Genomic DNA, 23,933 nt, shown 5'->3' on the forward strand with positions numbered 1-23,933 from the left:
TATAAAATTAACTTTCTTGTTGAATGCTGTAACAACATTATAAAAATTAGAAAGTTTTTTGGGATGTTGTAAAACGTACTATCAGCAAGTGGAACATAACTTTTCTTAAAAAGACTCATTACATTAAAATACAAATTCTTCATTATTGTGCTTGGGACCAGTTTAATCTAAAGTAAGAACAAATAATAAATTTTAAATAATCTAATAAAGAAACCAATGAGGATAAAAGTTGGATACTTAACTGTAAATATAAATTGGAACATCTAAGGTAGCTGCTGGTTAATCGTGAGTACCACATTACAGACTACAGACCATGTACAGTTTCACATATCATATAAATTATACAAAAACAAACAGCACAAAATTAAAAAAAAGAAAGAAAAATAAAGGTTTTTACCTAGCACAAATAATGTTGATTGATATGTTCTAAAGTGACTATACGTTGCAACACTCCAGTGAAATTTTAGTTGTGTATATAAATAAACCATATGTTTTTCATCTAAAACAAAACAAAATTTACAAATCAAAACAAATAAATAATAAAAAAATTAAAACAACAATATCCTTGCAATATAATCTATAAAAATCAGTCTAGGTGGTATTAAGGCTATTGTTATTAACACACTAATATATCTACAAATTTTTTTTTAATCAACTTAAATATAATATAATATACCTTTTAAACTTAATAAAATAATAATTTAGAAAACACCTTATGAGTATTATAAATTTCAGAAAATGTTTTCTGTAAATAATGCAATAAATATTAAAATGTGTATCCTTTTTTTCCCCCAAGACCACTGAGGATGGTCCAGCACATTGGTCCACACATTGCGCAACCTCAGCAGTTGCCTGGCCTCTAACCTCCTAACCTTCCAGGACCCCACAGGATCCAGTGATGCCATGCCCTGCAGGGGTTGCTCACCCAGTAGGCCAGGACTCGGTCTTTTCTTTGTGCCATGCCTCAAACCAGTTCCCCTCCAAGGAGGGGATCTAGCCGGGTCTGCAGTTTTTCATTTTCCCCCTGAACTCAAGGGGTCCCCAGTCACTCATCGATAGCGGCCCACCTCAGCGAACTGCCCTCTCATGAGCAGGGCTATCCTTGTATTTTCCTATCTCCAGTATCAGTCCCCATCCCACTCCCTGTCTCTCTCCTTGATTTATATTATTCTAGTTACCATAGAAGCTATATTATCCCATTCATGTTTTCCTTTTAACATGTACTGCAGCGTGTTTTCTGGATGCAATTGATTTATCCCAAATGAGTGCCTAATCTCATCCCATCTGTATATCGAGTGCTCTACTGAGTCAATTTCATTATAGTATCGGCAGTCTGAAGTCATCCGCGTACCAAAACAATGGAGGTAGGCCCCAAACTCACCTTGTCCAGTTAACAGTTGCGTGAGATGGAAGCACACCTCTCTGTACCCCCTGTTTATCCATATGCTATAAACATGGATATGGAAACATTTCATTATTCAAGTTATAGCTTACGAAAGATTTTACCTTGATTTCTCCTCCTAAGTACAATGAAATCATGTAGAAAGTTTAGAACTAAAGTTAAAGGGTAAATTCAATGGTATCATATGGTTTTTAACCTGAAACTATCAAACTGACTCCTTTATTTAAGTTCCAAGATATTCATTTTTGGTCATGTTGTTTTATATGGACAGTATATAATGAATGATTTTACAATTTCAAAAGCATATAAAAATTTATTGAGATAACTTACAGATTTGATGAGGTCCTATTTCATAGAAAAATACTTCAGGTTTTCACCAAACATTCACTTTGGTTTGATATTTCTTGCATTTGTAATGTGACATACATCCCACCTGAAGTAGATTTCATTCCAGACTGTAACCAGCAAGTCGGACATTACCTCAGCAGCTGTGGTGTTAATCAGAAGTCTTAGCTCAACAAGATCAGCATGCAAAGAAGGTACATAAACCCAATTCTTTAATAATTTTTTTTTTTTAAATCTAGTACAGTAATGAAGTGCTGCCCCATCCTGCTGATAGTAATGGCGTTCATCTTGGTAATCATCATATGAGGAATTAGAAAAATTTGAAGCTTGTTCAGATAAACAATACTATTTACAGTTGCCTCCTGGAATGAGAACTGACCATAGTCTTTGTATGCTTAGGGCACAAAAAACATTGACCTTAGGGCTCTCAAAAATATGCTGCAAAGTTTTATGAGGGTTTTCACTACCCCAAATTCAGCAGTTATGAGTATTCACCTTGCCACTGATGTCAAACGTTGACTAATTACTAAAAATTACATTATCTAAAAATGAATCGTTGCCTGCAATTCTATCCATCATTTCCACACAAAACTGCAGCCAAGCAACTTTGTCATCATCTGTAATGTGTTAAACCATGGTTGGTTTGTATAGCTTCAAGTCCAATCATTTACATAATACACACCAAAGAGTCATTTATGGAATGCCAGTCTCTCATGACCAATCAAGTTGATTTCTTCAGGCATGTGCAATGACCTCTTAATTGTTCCACAGCAGCTTCAGGGAGGTGTGGTGGTTTTGTATGTTTAACAGAACAACCTGCCTCAAGAAAGGTTTGGTGCCAAGAGTAAATTGTATGCTTACTACGAGGTTCCCTATAATACCCCAAAAGGAGGGAGTTTTAATACTTATATTTAGGCAGTTAATAGAGCGATTTATTTCCAGTTTGTGTGTAAATTAAAATTTTTTTTTTATACGTATGTAATTTATTATTAATAATATTATGTTCATTTCTATATTTTTATTAAATATCACTAAAAAATATCTACAATATCAAGAATTCTACAAAAATCACATTAAACTGCAATTGTTACTGCAAAACTCTGAAAAAATGTATCTAGAAAACACTGAAAAATGTATCCATTTTTAATAACACTGGTGACAGCACTGGTAGCCGAATTCAGTACTAATGAATTATGAGTCGAAACTTGTGTGTTTTGCTATAAAATGACTCATTCATATAGTTATCTAAATAAATTTCAATATGCTTTAAAAGTTATGTCGTTTTTGTATCACCTTATATTTTTTTTAAATAAAGGTAAATTTATAAAATACCAAAACCAATTAAGTAAATTTGCCTAAGTTAGAGACACAAATAGGATAACTAATAGTAGAATAGTCCAGGGGAATTCACTATTTACCATAAAATAAAAAAAACAGAAACATTAGACAACTGTTCAGGAAAAAAGAATATAGGAGTGTTCAACTTTTGAAAATAGGCAGTCCTCAATCCGGAAATATAGGAACCTGAAATATCAGTAGGAAAATAAAAATTTTTCCCTAAAGGTCTCTTATCAAATTATTTTCAAGGAAGATAAAAGATCATTTACTTAGTTTTTAAACTTAAAACGTTTATATTGTTTTAAAGTTTTCTGAAAATCCTTCTACAGATATACGTGTTATTATAAGTTTATTTTTCTTTAAAATTAAAAGTTGCTCCTTACACAATTTGTAAAAAAAATCTTTACTTAATCCTGTGTAATGAACCAGAAACATAAGAAATGATTTTCAATTAATAAATGTTTTAATCTAAAGAACGTCAAATTCAAGTCTTGCTGAAATAAACCATAATAATCACGTTTACTATAACTACACTAATAGAAATAATAATAATAACCATAACTAATATTTTACCTCTTTGGAATGTATAAAGTCCCATTGCTAAAATAACTAAAATTAAATACTTTCTTCTATTTTCAGTTCTTTTTCTGAACACAGTTTTAAATGAATCGATTACAATATTCCAGTTCCATATATCAAAAATGCTACATGAATTTGAAGTATCGTAACTGTCACTATTTACAACCATTGGTCCATCAATCAATGGTGATTCATTGATTTTCATTTCCATTGTAAAAAGAGTATATATAATTGCTACAACAAGTAGTGCAGCATGAATACAGAACATCAAGGTATATGATTCATTAACCACATTTGTAAATAAATACGAACCTGTAAAACAATAATAAAGTTAATACAAATATAACAGTTAATTTTTGATTTCTCAATGCAAATATTTTTTAATGATTTCAGGAAGATTTATTCTTACATTTTTAAATCACTTTGAAACGAAACAATTGTACACAATTAAATTATTACATATACATTAAAAATTTATTTATTTCATTTCAAATAAATTGTAAAATTGAAATCGTAATTGTTACAATTACAAATGTGCAGAAAACTTGAGGAAAGTTAAAAATCTTATTGCTTTATCAACATAGATCATGTCCCACCTCAAAGAAAAAAATATATATATATTATCAAACATTTTTTTCCATTGTATTGAATTATTACAATTTAAACATCAAAATCAAAACCACCAAATACAGTACATTAAAAAGTAAGAGACATTCACCAACTGAAATCAATTCTTCATCATCAGTAATTAAAATTATAATAAATTTCACATAAAAAATGTCCACACATATATAGTGCTTTGTCATTTACTATTAAAATCTCTATCCAATACCATGATGTAGCATGACATTGGGCGATACTTCTTATTAAAATACTATACCAGTACTATCAATATATATAACAAACCATTGTGATCCATTTCTTTATTAGTTTATATTTATTTTTAAATTTACTAATCTATCAATTTCTCTATTTACTTTACTATTTCCAAATTATTGAGTACATCAATAATGTTTGCTTTTGAAAGATAATTCATTACATTTGAAAATTTATTATTACCTCTTCATGAAAGATCTGGTGGTTTGTCTTAGATATATATTATTTTCTTTTATGGCCACATAGGATCAGTTTAGTCAGTCCAATATTCAAGTCTCTTTGATGGGACTGTTGGTCCTTACAATCCTCCCAGTATTTTTTCATATGTTCCAATCCTTGTGCCCTTTCTAGTGTTGAAAATGTTTGTGTTGCGAGTTTTATCTGTATGAAGTAAGTGTTTTTGTTCTTGATTGTATATATATATATATATATATACAAATCAAATATATACATATATATAAATTATTTATTTATTATTTTTTCATTACTTTTAAAGATATATTTATAAAACACTATATTTATTTTTATGAAATATATTGGTGATTGTTTTAGTAATATTGTTTTGATATTTAAATGTAATATAATTTATAGGTAAATTTTGATCATTTTTATAGCTACCATGATTATTATAATTTGAGATTTTAAGTGAGGTTTTTTCAGATTAACTGTTGTTTATTTATTTTCTATATAATTTTTCAATGAAATCATTGTTGTAACCATTTATATTTGCAATTTCCTTTATATATTCGATTTCTTTATGCATTTCAATCTTGTTTTTATCTGTATATATAAATGGTATATGGGTCATACCAGTCTCCATAAAAAAGGATGGTATGTGGGTTTGTTTTTATGCGCTCAGATTTTTATTTTAGCTGCTATTGGCGCACAGCAGACCAATGGTGGTGCACCAGGTGGCTGAACTATTCATTCATTTGAACTATTTATACTTTACAAATGGTTGGTTTCAATTAACCACACATCTCAAGAACAGTCAACCTGAAACTGTACAAGACTACACTTCATTTACATTCATACATATTATCCTCTGAAGTAATAACTTAAAGTGGTTCCGGAGGCTAAACAGAAACAGAAAGACATGCTTAACATCACAAAAAATTTTTTTTTTACATACTTTTTTGCCAAAAAAGAGCACCAATGTTCTATATATGTAGCACCTACAATAATACTTTTACCACAATATTGTACGTATACAATAACATATTAAGTGAAACAAAAACTTTAAAATGCCATCCTCATTGTTTGCTTCAATTTGACTACAAACCTCAAATTAATTAAAATAAATAAATTAGACCTCATTTTACAGAGAAGAGATTTAAATACTTCATTCAAAGTAGCTTTACAATCATAATTAGTTACCAATAGCTACACCAGTTGGCATAGGAATGAGATATGCGACCTCAAGAAACGTGACACGCTGAGTTCGTTGTTTAGCAGTAGTAATGTCAGCAACATATGTGAATGCAGCTAGAAACACAGCTAATGATGAACCAGTAATAGCAGATGGAAATGTAGCTGTGTAAAGAACTACTTCTAACGGCCAATCTGTAATAATAAAAATAAAAACAAATTAATTAGAATCACTTAAAACTACAATAGGCAAATATTATATTAATATATTGTTATCAAAATAATTATACATTGATTATCTCAATTGTTTGGATTATAATTATACAATGGAGGGATTCAGTCATTTAAGAAGGTATAAAAATGATGTACTTATGTACAGTAAAAAAAAAGTTGCAAACCAATAAAATATTGAACACAGTAATAATACACCAAAAACTGAAACATCAACTAAGCAATTACAGCAAAAAAAATAAAAATAAGCAAATGAAAAAAAATCATAGTACATTAAAACCTTTATCAACAGACACCACCAACCTTCAGACACATTCACCATGGTATACTGTTTCTTATTAATAGACTTCAATTGTGGACAGGTTTGAACATCCAAAAATATTTAAATCAAATATTTTTAAGAATAACTTTTATCATAAATTAAAAAATATTAAAGTGTATTGTAAACATCCGACAAATTATATTCTTATTTAATGAAAACAGGCTCACTTTATTTTTTTGAAAATAATCTTTTACAACAACTACTTTGTAAAACATCATGTTTTCATTATGAAATTTTTTCCCCCCATCACTTATGTATGTATTACCAAACACCTTCCAGTAAAAATCTTAATATTCCATTATTACTTTATACTCCATTTTAAATTTAATTAATTCATAATAACTTTATCACAGTAGTTAACATTTAATTCTCAGTTTAAATAATTTTCAGTGCATGTTGTTTCTTTTGAGTAAGTGATGCGAGTGAATTTTTTGGGTTGTCAGTAAAATAGAGAACTGCTTTTATGTTGGTTAGCTCATTGGTTCTGTAAAAGTGAAAAGGCCAATACTAGTAAAATATTAATAATAAAACAAAAGAATATAAGTCACAGAATCCAAAAATGAAAAAATTAAGTGTGTAACAGCATAAAAAATATTCATTCATGGCTACCCAAATGCGATTTTTAAAATGTAAAAGCCATTTATAATTTACAGCTAACAAATTAGAATACAAATCTAAAAGAGTGATTTTGTGTGGCATGATTAAAAAACAATTGATACATAGACTTTTAATAATATAGATGCAATTGTTACAATAAAGAGCACAATTTGAATTAATTTCAAAACATCAAACAGAATAATTTAGAAACCATCACAATATATCTTTTAAAACTACCTGTTGCAAAGTTAAATCTGTTGATATAAACAAAATATGTGATAAAGGAAACTGAAAACACTACTGGAAAATTACAATGAAAATGTAATTCATAAACAGATGAGATGAGTCTGTTGTTTAGAACTGTCCAATATAACTGAAAAAAATTCATAGTACTAAAAAATATCTAAGGAAAAGTTTAGTCACGCTGATGATAAAATGTTGGGTAATTTAAAAAACCATTCGTAAACACAGTATAGACTTAAAACTAAATGTTTTAAAAGGGCAATGGATGACTAGGAATATTTTAATAGATTAGTTGATTGAATTTGATGTATAATACAGGAAATAATTAGTGTTTACCAACGCCACTTCACATCTTCATTTTCAACTTCAAAACATATGACTGGAATTTTACATCTCGTGTAAACCATTAGATCAAGGAATTTTATAAAATTTTAAATGTTATTATAAGAAGTTGGTGCTTTGGCGAATTTCAAACAACACAATTCATCAGTGATGAATTGACAAAGAATTTAAATGCACTTGACACTGCATCCTGAATCATTACTGCAATAAAACAAATTCAAAGTAAATATATTAATGTTTTCAAAAAACATTGTTTCTTAAAGAAGACATTATTTCTGACTTAAAACACAAAAAAATAACCCTGATAAAAGGGAATAAAAGGTATACAAAACTGATATATTAAGAGGTCATGTATTTGATTAATCTCAACTAATGAGGAAAGAATTTTCACTTGAGATTTAAGCAAAAATTATAGTGTTACATTTTTCAGACTTTTTAAATCTCATATCAACTAGCCATTATCAACCAGACATAAAAGTGAATGTCATTCATTCAAACTAAATATGGTAAAAGTTAAACAGAAACTATTTAACTTCAGTCAAGGGAATTTATTTATTAAATGTACAACTGACCAAACACTGGTAGATAAATGAAGGAGTATCCTTATTTAATATATTTCACATCCCGTTAATGTTCCAGGTATAATGGAACATTCAGGTCAAACAGGTTTCAGTTCATACTATCTTTCTTTAATTGGAAAATTAGTTATACGAGTAGTCAATGTTTATTATCATTGTAGTTATGTAAATGTAGTTATCATAGTATAATGTAGTTATTGTTAAAGTTTATTATCAATTCTTAGATTATTTCTACTAAAGGTTTTTTCCATGTTATAATCTAAATGTAAAATCGACCCTAATTTTTTTTTTTTTTTTTTTGACTGACTAATTCACAACAGAAAGGCTTGAACATGGGAATATGAAGATAAAAATTTAAGACATATGAAAAATGCATGTCTGACTGAGATTCAAAACTGAGACCTCCATATTAAAAGCAGAGACACTACCATTCCACCACAGAGATAGGCATTTATTTTAAAGGAAATAAATTTATAGAATAGAAAATTATTACAGTATATGAAAAATTTTATTTTATGATCAGGCTCCTACATCAACACTGGTCTTAAATGTCAGGCTCCCAACAAATACAGCATTTGTAAAAGGTCGTCACATTCTGAAAAGTGATGCTTACATAACAAGCTTAACAAAAGATGTTTACTGTAATTAGTTTTACAAAATGCTTCATTTCATCTGCATAATGTATGAACTTCTCATAACGACAATACATTGAATTCATTTTTGGCACACATTTATTGTATACATGCTTTTTACATGTACCAAGAGTAAAACATTTTATCAAATTGGAAGCCATTTAAGATTTTTAATGCAAAATTTCTTAACTACATTTTCTGAAAAAAAAGAAACAATTAAGAAAATAATTGAAATTTAGTATTTAAGAATTTTTTTAAGATTTTTCTTTTTTCTAATATTAAAGATCAATTTTTTCACAACTGATTCTAGAGCTTAAGTAAGAGAAAAGGTTCATACAAACAGTATGCCCAAAAATATTTTGTTATAGAGTGAGTTATAGCTAGTGGAAAAGTTTGCTTAGATTTCAGTTCCACCATTAAAATGCAGAAATTTCTAGTCATACTGAAATTTTTTAAGAGTTATATAAGGGGTAAACTGATGATTTATGTTTTTGACCTGAAAAATAGAATAAAACAGGTCTCAGAACTGTATATCCTGTAGTTTTCATAATATCCAAGGTAAAATAAAATAATTTGGTGAAGAAAAACACAATTTTTAAGTTTAAAGAACTATAACTTTGTTAAATGAATAAGAAATATACAGATTTTATTATCAAGACTTATAGAGAATTTAATTCTGGGAAAATTGAGTAATAGAGACTATGAAAAACCAAAAAAAAATCAACTTTTATTATTAAAAATCTGATGTGGACACCCAACATGACTTCCCTGTACGCCTATTAAATTACTTATATAACATATTTTTATTAATTTTTTTTTTCATATTTTTTTGGTTATTATTGAATTATTTATTTATTTTAAAAATCTGTTTTACAATCAGAGGTTAATAATTATTAAATAAATCAATATATTTAAATTATTAAAAATAAAATTTAAAAAAAATTAAATGAAGTCGAATTCCAACTGATGTGCTTTCCCCTTGTAAGATCCAAATATTTCAATAATTAAAATCTTTTATCGGGTTATAACTCTGGAACTAATGAAAATAAATATCACTTATGATACATTGTTGAAAAGGCTAGATTGTTAAAGGCTTATTACTCTACAGTTCAGAAAAAGTCCAAAATCCAAATTTTTTGGATTTTGGGCTTTTTTGAACATTTTTGGTCCAGTCAATTGCACTCAAAATGGAGGGTGGGCGCACAATTAGATGTTACAACAGTCCTAAATCAAAAATTTCAACATTCTATGGCTAATCTTTTTTGAGATATCCAAGATACATACATATGTACATACAGACATCACGCCGAAACTAGTCAAAATGGATACTTCCATTGAAATCTGAAATTTTTTTCGATTACAATACTTCCTTGTATTTTGTACAAGGAAGTATAAATGGAACAGAACAAACCTTAAGAGAAAAGTGTTACGAATTTGTAAAAACTGATCAGTACAATAAATTTTGAACTTTGAAAAATAAATTTTATAACAGACTATATGTTTCAAAATTAATTTGAATACTACTGCTCAATGCTGTCAAAAAATTGTGGTTTTGTATTAATAATAAACATTAGGCAATTTAGTTGTTGACATAATTTTGATTGTTTGGTTATTTTTGAGAATGTAGAGGTTTTTTTTGTTGTATTCCAAACTGTAGCAATTGAATCTGAATTTAAAAAATTGAAATTCTGTTTTGAAAAATGACTCTTCACAGAGCTGAATTCTCTTCACGCAGAATATGCTGATATCATATTTGTGTACAGCTCTTGCAATGTGAGTGTTTAAGCTGGAATGTAAGAATACCAACATAGGTATCCTGGATAAGTAGTTCCAAACTGTTAAGTATTTTGTAGAATTTTTAATAATCTTCATGTGAATGGTATACTTCCCAACACTCATGTTTAATATGAATATCAACCAGTAAATGATGATGAAAGTGAAAGCATTTTTCAAGTGGTATAGCTTAGGCCAACAACAAACAAGCAAAGAATTTCTAGACAACTCAATATTTCACAAAGTACAATATGGAGGACATTACATGTTCACGGACTGCATCCTTATCATTAACACCTCCAAGCTTGGTAACCATGCAAGACAACTGCAGTTTTGTCAACAGGTTAATAATAATTACTTCTGTTTATACTATTTTCAGACAAAGCTACTTTTACCCAAAATGGCATAAACACATGAAATTCACATTGGTGATCTGAGGAAAACCCACATACTGTAGTTAAGTAAATTTCCAGCAATGATCTTCAGTAAATGTTTGGTGTGGCAAGATTGACCACCAACTAATAGGCCTTTTCCTACTACAAAAACCTGTCATGAGGAGAAATGTCTAGGATCTCTTACAGTGCTTGATTCTCACTGGTGAAACGAATTGAAATATACTATAAACTAGATGGAGCACCAACACATTTCGAAATGAAGAAAGATAATTCTTAGATGAAAAATTTACTGTTAAAGGATTGCCCCGTAAATTGGAATTATATCACCAGACCTTACTTCCTTAGATTATTGTTTATGGAGATGGATGAAGTGCGAGGTATACAAGCAAAAAGTAGACACATGTAATATAACAGCTGATCGCTCAAATTCTTAATGCTGCTGCCCTCATCAAGAAACGGGAAGATATTGTTAGGTTGGTGACAATAAATGTACGGAACTGGGCTGAAAAGTGTCAATGTTGGAATTTTCAAACATTTACTGTAAATTGATACAATATAAACCACAGTATTTTTTTTAAAGTATTTTAATTTTTCAAAGATCTAAATTTATTGTACTAAAAAACAGCCATTTTTAATTTTTTTAGATTTATAATATTTTTAATTTAAGTTTTGTTTTTAACAAAAGTAGTTTTTTTGGTATTTTGTAGACTTTATTGCATCAATTTTCTTAGAATTAAATTCTCTAGAAGTTTTGATAATAAAATTTCCACATTTATTGTTCATTTAGCATTGTGTTCTCAGCATTCAATATTGATTTATACTAAATCAATAAAACTTATCCATTTGTGGATGTAGTAATTTGATTCAATTTCCCAATAGCTAAGATAACAGAAATGCATAGGTGTTTTCTCAAACTCCATTTCTTAAAGACTCACAAGCTCACTTTCTGCCCCCCCAGAAATTCCCCTCCATGTCCCTCTCGATTCACCATTTTCTTATTTATTAATTTTTCTAGATTACTTAGTTTCCTGTTTATGGGAATGGATGAAATACAAAGTACACAATAAAAAGAAGACACATAATGAACTGATTGATCACTTGCATTATCAATGCTGCCACCCTAATTAAAGAATGATATTAGGTTGGAGACAGAAAATGTAAGAAACAAGTACAAAAGTGTATCAATGTTAAAAGTGGAATTTTCAAACATTTTTTGTAAATTAATGACATAAACCACAGTGAGTATTCTTTTTAAACTAAATTAGAAGTATGCACAATTTTTAAGCAACAAAATATATTATTATAGCTGGATCCAGCCACTCATTAGATTCAGTTCAGCCAAAATTTTTGATATAACCAACACATTGTTTTATAAATTCTTTCTCTTAGAATTATGTAAAGCTTATATGAATAAACAATACATTTATAATCTATAGTCACAAAGTTTAATTTTGTATTTAATTTTCTTAACATATATTTTGTAACGCTTATTAGAAAAAATAAATATGCAAAACAGATTATCAATGAAAAAAATTATTAATTTTGATAATTTATATTAAATATGTAATAGAAAGAAATAACAAGTAGTTTTCTGAAATATCATGATTTTTCTTTTAAATTAAAACAATTTTACTGAGGAATTCCTACACAATGGCAGTTAAGAGTTTGTGATATTCTTTTAAAGTACATATAATTAACTTTAATAACCAATATTGAACTCTCTTTTCAAAAGATTCATAGAAAATAATTTATATTTTGCTAAATGCAGCTCATGTCTCACGAGACATTTTCTTTATACATCCTGCTGCATAAAATTTTATCATTACAGAAAATAAAACAATATTTATTTATATAAATATTTATACACATAAATGAGACAATTTGTACTAAAAAAGTTCAGGCTAATACTACGTTAACCATCAATCAACTCACTGAAATGAAAAATCTACCTTCTAATTAGTATTAATACAAACACATACAAAAGTGAGCAATTACCACATTTAATTTATTTTCATAATTTATAAATTAAAAAGACTGTTTGCTTATTAGAAAATATATATATATATTTAAAGATATATATAACATAAATTGTAATACATATAACACAACTCGCCTTGTAATGTATTAACAATTATCATAATTGCATAAAACAAAGAACCAGCCAATCCAAGCAACATCGGCAATTTGCGACCATGTTTATCGCTCCAAGCACCTAACAGCAATGCCAAAAGCACAGGTACCGCATGTAATGCAATCCCCTCATACTGACGAAAATTAGAAACAATAACCTATAAATAAAAAGGCACATTGCTCACAAATTTATTTTAATTTATTTTTTTTTAATTTATTTATTTTATCCTTATTATTAGATTAAACAGGTACTGTAGTAATTCAGATAATTTCCTAAAAATCAAACACAAACATGTTTCATTTTTTCAGATTTTTTACATATGTTAATAAATAATCAATACATAACTTCAATTTAGCTCTCTACAAAACACTAAACCTTGTACCAAGTAGAGAATTTACTTGCCCCTGATAAGTGGATTGCCATACCGTAGATTCTACTGCGCTCTGTTTTAATCAGTAGGTATCTGAAGAGTAAAGCAGATTTACTAAAATTTTAGTTTTCAGATTTTTGTGAAACATACACCAAACAAACTTTGGTAATATTCTAAAGCAAACACTATTTTTAAAAATTATAAAATTTACCATATCAGTGAGGGCAAAAAATGTGTTCCAGGCAAGATGGTAAACTATCCTGATGGTAAATCAATCAAAGTAATTTTTCACACCCACCAAGTTTCCTTATAAGTTCTGAGTGTCAAATGTTCTTGGTGTTGTACAGTAGAGGATTCCCTGTAAATCAACAACTCAATGACTGCAGATTAGTTCAAACTAATGTCTGAACTGCTAGCTGAATAAAGCCAAATCTCCTAATAGTTTTAAAATATAAAATAAATCAAACTGAAAAAGTTCAGGAAATATGAAGTTTTAATATCAATATAGATTACATAAAAACAAAGTCATGAACTCAAACATTTGAAGCAACAAGAGATTTGGATAACAAAAACATTTTATAAATACAGACAAACACATATAATATATACAACACAATACTGTATAAATACAACAGACCACAAATTGAGGCTTTTCACACCCTCATTTGCAGATGCTAATTCCAGTGGTGATCTCTTATAACTGTCTTTTTTTTAAACAACAAAATAATGTTAACAACATATTTTTGTTTATTCTTCATTTTACAATTTATATTTCTAGTTTCTTAAACAAATATGAATTACAATAATAATAAATATAAATGACTTGTGTGAAGTTTATAAAATTAAATGTAATGACATTTATATAGGAAAAACAAATAGATCCTTTAAAACTATATTTCTTAAACATTATAGATATTACAAAAATAATAGATAAATTACATTTATCCGATACAGTGTACCATCTAATCAGCAATAAACATTATATTTCTGATATTAACACAAATTTAGAAATATTAGAAATTAATAAGACATAAAATTAAATATATATGTATAAAAACAAACAAAATTTCAATCTGATAACCATTAGAAAGTATTTGAGGAAGACAATCTTACAAAAACTGCAACAGATGGCATCATTCATATGATAAATTATGTCATTTTCATTATTTTAGTACTTTTAATTTTTAATTAAATATTGTAATCATGACTTGAGAATACGGGATCCCATGAAAGTATTTTCATGGTAAAATTAAGGTAAGCTCTCATATATATATATATATATATATATATAAAAGATATGTTACCACATATATGCCTAATTTAATATTGGCGGATGAACATGGTAGCAACTCAGATGTGAGCTGGTGTACAGTATACATACACACTGATACAAGCATCACTGCTGCCTCACAGTTCTCCCACCATAGCGGCACTGCAGCCACACCACTCTCAGGCTCCAATAAAAGAGCGTGCATGAGAGTGAATTTTCAATTCATCGTCGACCATCACCTGGTGAAGACCAAGAAGAAGAAAATGGAAGAAGACAGAAGAAGTTCCCTGGCCACCTCAACATGGGACCTCCCGGCGAATGCCAACATCCTCACTGGAGCAGCAGGCCCTTGCCAGCCCGCCGAGGGAGCTGCTGGACGCAGACGCAACCTTCCTGCTCCAGCTCGCCAGGCTTCAATCGCCCTAGCCGGCGGACTCAGCAGCAGTGGCCGGCCGAGCGTAGGATTGCTCGGGGAGAACTGCCTCAGCCATGCCGGCGAAGGACGACCGACACCGACCTGACACTGGGGGCCACTACTGCCACGCTGTAGTGGGGACCCAACTGCTGCTGAGGGAAAGCCTGATCTGACTTCAATAAATGAGCCGCAACTCCCCGACTTCATCAGAGACCAGCTTTTGAACTCAACAGCTCTTCTCAGAGCTAACACAAAAAATGGCCCTTTTTAGGGCAACAACAAGGTTATGAATTACAAGCCATTGAAACCATTCAATGACAACAGCCCTTCCCAGAGCTACATAAGGTTAGTAATTAAAACGATCTGTCAAAACCAATCAATGACAAAAACAGCCCTTTTCAGGGCTATCATAAGGTTAGCAAGTGCCATGTGCCTTTGAAGCCATTCGGCAACAATGTATATAAGATCAAATTAAAATTATAAAAAAAAAAAACTTTTATTTATATAATAAAATAAAATAAGTAAATAAATACATCTGTATATAGTACAGAGAAGTATGATTCTTAAAAATAATATATATATATATATATATATATATATATATATATTAATTTATATTTAATAAATCAACCCAAGTACAGAATAATTTAAATAGGATGACATACCTTTTGATATTTTAGAAAGGTATTATATATATATAAATAAGAATAAATTTAATATTACCTTCAGACAGCTATGAAGATGATGGTATTATAAAGGATGTGGTAGATAAATAGCATATCTGTTTTGATAATGTTGAGTAATTGATCATCCAATCTGGTTAGTAAAGTACATTCAGTAAAATAGCTACATATAATTTTACTCTACCTTTTTTTTGTCTTCAGCCATTTGACTGGTTTGATGCAGCTCGTCCTAGTTTCCATATAAAGCTACGCTCTAAACATATACCTTCAAAAATCTTTAAATTAATTTTTGATGTAAATAAATTCATTCAGTAATTTCTGACTGAAGGCTCATTTCGCCTGTGCTATTCAAGATTTTATATTGCTCCTGCTTCGTCCATCTTTAGTAATTCTACTTTCCAAATAACAAAATTCTTCTGCCTCAATATCTTTTCCTAGTTTTACATTCAGTGGCCTATCTTCATTATTTCTACTACATTTCATTACTTTGGTTTTGTTCTTGTTTATTTTCATGCAGTTGTTCTTGCGTAGGACTTTGTCCATGCCGTTCATTGTTCCTTCTACATTTTTTTTACTCTCAGCTAGAATTACTATATCATCAGCAAATCGTAGCATCCTTATCTTTTCACCTTGTACTGTTACTCCGGATCTAAATTGTTCTTTAACATCATTAACTGCTAGTTCTTCGTAAAGATTAAAAAGTAACAGGGATAGGGAACATCCTTGTTGGACTCCCTTTCTTATTACAGCGTCTTTCTTATGTTCTTCAATTATTATGGTTGCTGTTTGGATCCTGTAAATGTTAGCAATTTTTCTTCTATCTCTGTATTTGAACCCTATTTTTTTTAAAATGCTAAACATTTTATTCCAGTCTACGTTATCAAATGCCTTTTCTAAGTCTGTAAATGCCATGTATGTTGGTTTGTTTTTCTTTAATCTTTATTGTACTATTAATACAAGTGTTAAAATTGCTTCCCCTGTCCATATACGTTTTCTAAAAACAAATTGGTCTTCTTGTAACACTTCCTACACTCTCCTCTCAATTCTCCTGTACAGAATTCTAGTTGAAGATTTTTTATGCACGAGTAGTTAAGCTAATTGTTCTATATTCTTCACATTTATCTGCTTCTGCTTTCTTTGGTATCATGATGATACCACTCTTTTTGAAACTGACAGAACTTCCCCTTTTTCACAAATATTATACACGTTTGTATTTATCTATTGCTTCCTCACCTACACTGTGCAGTAATTCTGCAGGTATCCTATCCCAGAAGCCTTTCTGCCATTCAAATCTTTATATGTTCTATTACATTCAGATCTGAGTATTTTAATTCCCTTTTCATCCTCTTTGACTTCCTCTTCTTACTTTATAACACCAGTTTCTAATACAATTCCTCCGTATAATTCCTCAATATATTCCACCCACCTATAGACCTTTTCTTTCAAATTATAAATCAAATCAGTATACCATCTTTATTTAACACATTATTAGATTTTAATTAATGCACCCCAAAGTTTCCTTAACTTTCCTGTATACTCCGTCTATTTTACCAATGTTCATTTCTCTTTTCACTTCTGAACACTTTTCTTTAATCCACTCTTCTTTCGCTAGTTTGCACTTCCTGTTTATAGTATTTCTTAATTGTCAATAGTTCCTTTTACTTTCTTCATCACTAGCATTCTTATATTTTCTACGTTCATCCATCAGCTATAATATATAGTCTGAAATCCAAGGTTTCCTACGAGTTCTCTTTGTTCTGCTAAGTTAACTTCTGCTTATTTAAGAATTTCCTTTTTAACATTCTCCCATTCTTCTTCCACATTTTCTACCTTATCTTTTTTACTCAGACCTCTTGCGATGTCCTCCTTAAAAATCTTCTTTACCTTCTCTTGGTCAAGCTTCTCTAAATTCCACCGATTCATCTGACACCTTTTCTTCAGGGTTTAAACCCCCAATCTACATTTCATTAACACTAAATTATTGTCGCTATCAATGTCTGCTCCAGGGTAAGTTTTGCAGTTGACAAGTTGATTTAAAAAATCTCTGGGTAATCATGATATAATCTATCTGATACCTTGCAGTATCACCTGGCTTTTTCCATGTGTATATTCTTCTATTATGATTTTTAAAGTGGGTGTTAGCAATTACTAAATTATCTGTGCAAAACTCTAAAGTTGCTCCCCTCTTTCATTCCTTTTGCCCAGCACGTATTCACCCACTACATTTCCTTCCATGCCTTTTCCAATGCTTGCATTCCAATCTCCAACTATTATTAAATTTTCATCCTTTTTTCTGTGTTTAATTGCTTTGTCAATTTCTTCGTATACACACACTCTACTTCATCATCATCATGGGTGATTGTAGGCATGTAGACGTTAACAATTGTTGTTGGTTTAGGTTTCGATTTTACCCATATTACAATGATTCTATCAATATGCATTTTGAAATACTCTACTCTCTTCCCTATCTTCTTGTTCATTACAAAACCTACTCCTGCCTGCCCATTATTTGAAGGTGAGTTAATTATTCTAAAATCACTCGATCAAATGTCGTTTTCCTCTTCCCACCGAACGTCGCTAATTCCTACTACATCTACATCTATCCTATCCATTTCCCTCTTTAAATTTTCTAACTTACCAACCTTTTTTACACTTCTAACATTCCATGCTCCTAATCGTAGAATGCTATTTTTTAATTTTCTGGTGACCTCTTCCTTAGTAGTCCCCACCCGGAGATCCAAATGGGGGACTAGTTTACTTCCGGAATATTTTACCAAGGAAGGCGCCTCCATCTTTGTTATATAAAAATGCAGAGAGCTACATTTTCTTAGAATAAAAGCACCTGTGTAGTTTTCCACTTCTTTCAGCTGCACAGTACTCAGAGGATTGAGTGATGTTGATATGGCTGTTAAGTCATCCTGACCTACACTCGTAACAACTACTGAAAGAGCTGCTGCTCTCTTTCAGGAATCATTCCTTAGTCTGGCTCTCAACAGATACCTCTACGATATGGTTGCACCTTCGGTCCAGCTATTCTGTGTTACTGAGCACTCAAGCCCCCTCACCAGCAGCAATGTCTCATGATTCATAGAGGGACTTACTTTACTTTCGACTTTACATTAAACGTTTTTATTTTAATAAAACCTTTTTTTAGATTTTTGTGTAAGCTTTTAAAGTATGATAAAGTAAATTTAAATTTATTTTAAAAGTTTTTAATAAAATATAATTATTTTTTTTTTTAAATTTAACATTTTATAATAAGTATTGTGAGTTTATGATTTTTTTAAATATATGTTTAAATAGAATGTAACTGATTATGCAAATTAAGTTTACGAAAACGTTTCTGCTTATGTAATGAAATAAGGTAAGTCATCCTATTTCAGTTATTCTGTACTTTCATTGATCTATTAATTATAAATTAATTGTATTTGTACAGAGGAGTATGGTTAATAAAAAAATTGATTTAAAAAAAAAATATATATATATATATATATATATATATCAAAAAGAAAAAAAAATGTTGACATACTAACAAAAATATAAATAAATATGTTTTAATATAATTATAGAATTTAATAATTGAAGATGTGGGATCCTGCAAAAATTGGAAATCCTGGCATTCAGAAAACATTTCTTATTCTACTATAGCAGCTGTAGCATTACCATTATCATTGCACGTACCCAAAATGAATACCATATCAGTGTATTTCTCTGTTATAAATAAGTACATCATTATTTCTGGCAAACCGATGTTTAAACTAAAATTCACAGAAAACCTTCGCTAATGACAGCACAGTTTACAGTACCCAATATACTTAATGAATCTTATAGAATGATTTAAACACTAATACAGTATTGCACATTATTATTTTAATACCAACTTTGAAATAATATTTTTTCAAATAATCTATTATATTTCTGTTATTAATATAAAAATTATTACCCAAGTCATTTTTATTTATTTTTATTTTACAATTATTGTGTAATTTACAGTTTTTTAATTTATTTTTAAAAATAAATTTTTTAACATATTCTTCACATCATGAAAAAGAATCTGGTTATCATTTACATTAAATTAGTACTTTTCTGACAAATGTCTAGTAATGTACTGTTTCTAAATAAAATTCAAATTTTTCTAAGTTTTCTTTGTTTTATTCAACTTGATTAACCCCAGCACCGTAATGCAAGGTGATAATTTTTATTAGTTTACTATTATTGTTTATTATTAATTTTTATTACATTTAGTGGAGGAAATAAAAACAGGCAAAAAATTATCAGCTTACATTATGGTGCACAAGCATACTGTGCCAGGTAAATTGTCTGCAATAACTCGATTGTTTGTTAACAAATTTTTACAAATGAGGTGACATTTATTCAAAATAAAATGTTTAGTAAATTTTGTAATAAATAAAAATTTGATCAAACAAATAATTGCAAAGATATTGAAAATTAAAAAATCTTTCAAATTTTTTATTGTAATGTTTTCAAAATTTTTATTTTGTAGAATAAGGCACTAATCTTGGATTTGCCAAATTTAATTAAAAGTTAATTTAATTTTTAAGTTTATGTCTTCGTTAGAAATAATCTTTTTGTTGAAAATCACAAAATGGTGTCCAAAAGGAAAACAAAGTAAAATTGGACTTATGTCGATGTGAACCTTTTTGCTCATTTTGGTGTTCTGAATCAGTTCCTGAAGTTTGGTGAATATTTTCCAGAACACTACATATATAATTTTTTTTTCAGGCGAGGTCTACTTGAAAAATGGGTTCTAGAATTTTCATCTGGTTATCAATCTTGTTAGAATGTGTTAAAAATAAATCATTTACCATACTGGTGCAATATAAATATAAGTAAATATTGTATGATTATGAAACAGAAATTTAATTTTTTAAAAATTGGTTTTAGTAAATGCTGAGTGTTCGTCTTTCATCGTATTTTACGTTATCTTTTTTTTTTTTTTAGTTTGTAATTAAAATCATATCAATTTCCTATACCTTTCTTGTATATGATTGTTGTTATCTAAGTGGTATTATCAGTAAATGGTTTGGATTTGTGGGTTTAACAATTACGGTTTTATATATTAACATTAGGAAAGGATGTGGTAACTGTGAATTGATAACTTTTAATTTATTTTACTATTTTAAATCAAAGTACTGAATTTCATTTCTGAAACTCCTGCATTTTTCTTAGGTAGCAGCATTTTCTTTTTATGTAATTACCAACTAAAAATCATTAGTTAAAAATAAATAGTAGTCTGTTCAAGACTACACATTTACCAGCGCATTTACACTTACACACCAGAATGCGAACAGATACTTTGGCATCTTTGCAGAGTGCTGTTGACATGATGTCACTGTGCTGTTACTATATAACCTGGTATTACAAAAATAAATCTTTTTTTTTTATCATTAGTCATTTAACCAATTTTATGTATTTCTCTTCCTTTCTCTTCTGGATAATTTTTTAACCTTTTTTTAATTTTTTAACCTTTCTTCTACAATTAAATTAAATAACTCTGGGTGTCTTATATACAGCCCATCAAATTTCTTCATCCATTAAAAGAACAAAAAATTCATTTTACTAAACTCTTAATATTAAAAACATTTTTCCAATTCCCTTAAAACCTATTTGTTTCATTCCTTAATCCAATTAATTTTGATGTTCTTTTAATACCACACTGTAAAAGCCTCAATACTTTTTTCTACTTCTCCTACTGTCATCTTTGGCTGCTATGAAGCGGTACACTACATATAAACAATATTTTTTGAGATTAATAAATAAAGCTCCACTTGAAAAAAATAACAGCAATTGTTATTCTTTTTATCTGTTAGGCCTGTACTTAAAAATTTACCTTTCAATTAGTTAATAGAATAAATTTGTAATCCAGTATTTGGAGATTAGAAATATAGATTATATTAATTTAAATATATTCTGTATTACATTTAAATATCTTGAAGGGTGGATTTGGCCCTATCGAATACTGATGTGTTTTGGAGAGAGAAACTAACAATCACTGATGCTTATCAAGATCCCCTTGTATTTGTTGCTGCAAACAAACAAGTTATGTCCACCAATAAGAATCAAAGATATGATTTTCAGACAGGGAATTATACTGGCCTGTGCAATGTTTTTAAGGAGACAGGCTGGGATGCTATCTATTCATCTTTTAGTGCGAATGAGGTGGCTTGCATCTTTAATGAAATTTTGTGACTTTTGTTGCCCACTTCATGCTTTTATAAAAGATAGTGAATGAAAAATATCTATCTTGGTTTTCTTTTGAACTATTGAGGTGTTTCTAAGCAAAAAAAGTATTAGGTTTTCTATACAATATAAGACGTTTTTGGAGCTAAAAGAAAAGCACAATTGCTTCTCCATATAGATAAGATCCAGAGACCAATTAGCATTGAAGAAGTGTTGACTTAACCAAAGAGCATTTTCAAATATGTTAAAATATAAATCTGTTCAAAATAAATTATTAAATTATAGCTTCAGGGTTTTTTTTTATTTATGATTATGTAAGTCAATGTAAGTATGTAAAGAATTATTAGAATACATTAAGGAATTGTATTTGTTTTTTTTTTTTAATTAGGTCAGCCTACATTAGTACTGTTGTTGTTCTATTTGTGGATAGGGATCTAAGGAAATAATGAAACCAGACGACCATAGAAATGATGGATATAATGAATGATATGATGATACCACTTAGGTAGAAAATTTATGTTGATTTGGAGATAGTGAAATTGTGTAGGATAATACCTTGGATCGGTATGAGAATGAAGATACTTGATATATAGGATAAATGATATTTAGTAACAAAATTCACTAAACTATAAGACATAGTAAATGCACATAATGATACACTTACCGTGCGGAGCCGTGTTACAAGCAAAGCACTGAGGACGACTGACTGGCAGAGCAAAGGCGATCTTGCTCACAAGTGCTAAACATGACTGATTTAATGATTGGTTATAACCAAACCTTATTATGAGTTCTCCCACCACTTCTCAATGTCCAACACTACTGTCCCAAGATTAATAAAATAAATAAATTTTGTTTGTTATTGTTAAAATACAAGCATATTTTATGAACTGATATATGCCTAGTTCAATCCCATTTCTCAAATCCACTTCTCTGATCCAAACTTTCTTTTTTATTACTTTACTTCTATAATTCTTAATAAAAATTCTTATTTCTATAATTCATTAATAATAGTTCTTATTTCTTTTTTATTTATTTACTTTTTTATGCTCCCTATATGAATCATGACACCTTGCCGATGGTAGGGGGCTTCAGTGCTCATTGATACAAAGTAAACGGCCATATCAACATCAGTCAATCCTCTTGAGTACTGCGCAGCTGAAAGCAACGGAAAACTACAGCTGCTTTTTTCCAACAAAATGTAGCTCTCTGCATTTTTATATAACAAAGATGGAGGCGCCTTCCTTGGTAAAATATTCCGGAAGTAAACTAGTCCCCCATTTGGATCTCTGGGTGGGGACTACTAAGGAAGAGGTCACCAGAAAATTAAAAAATAGCATTCTACGATTAGGAGCATGGAATGTTAGAAGTATAAAAAAGGTTGATAGGTTAGAAAATTTAAAGAGAGAAATGGATAGGATAAATACAGATATAGTACAAATTAATGAGGTTCGGTGGGAGGAGGAGAACGACTTTTGGTCAGGTAATTTTAGAATAATTAACTCTTTAGGTGGGCAGGAGTAGGTTTCGTAATGAACAAGAAGATAGGGAAGAGAGTAGAGTATTTCAAAATGCATACTGATAGAATCATTTTAAGATAAAATTGAAACCTAAACCGACGATTGTTAACATCTATATGCTTACAAGCACCCATGATGATGATGATGAGGAAGATTGTGCGTATACGAAGAAATTGACAAAGCAATTAAACACATAAAAGAGGATGAAAATTTAATAATAGTTGGAGATTGGAATGCAAGCATTGGAAAAGGCAAGGAAGGAAAGATAGTGGGTGAATACGTGCTGGGCAAAAGGAATGAAAGAGGGGAGCAACTTCAGAGTTTT

The 23,933-nt window shown here is 29.5% G+C and overlaps 1 protein-coding gene across 4 annotated transcripts in view; it reads right to left on the minus strand.

Moving 5' to 3' along the window:
- The window catches only part of LOC142321666 (putative peptidoglycan muropeptide transporter SLC46), a 68,378-nt gene that overhangs the window by 22,793 nt on the left and 21,652 nt on the right, over nucleotides 1–23,933 (minus strand). For all 4 annotated transcript variants that reach the window (XM_075359933.1, XM_075359932.1, XM_075359934.1 and 1 more), the window contains exons 3-6: nucleotides 13,135–13,309; nucleotides 5,918–6,103; nucleotides 3,659–3,976; nucleotides 398–499 (exon numbers count right to left, since the gene is read on the minus strand). In XM_075359933.1, the coding sequence (XP_075216048.1) occupies nucleotides 398–499; nucleotides 3,659–3,976; nucleotides 5,918–6,103; nucleotides 13,135–13,309 (781 nt within the window). The remainder of the gene's footprint in view (nucleotides 1–397; nucleotides 500–3,658; nucleotides 3,977–5,917; nucleotides 6,104–13,134; nucleotides 13,310–23,933) is intronic.

Source organism: Lycorma delicatula, chromosome 3 (assembly GCF_047948215.1).
Source record: "Lycorma delicatula isolate Av1 chromosome 3, ASM4794821v1, whole genome shotgun sequence".
NCBI lineage: Eukaryota > Metazoa > Arthropoda > Insecta > Hemiptera > Fulgoridae > Lycorma > Lycorma delicatula.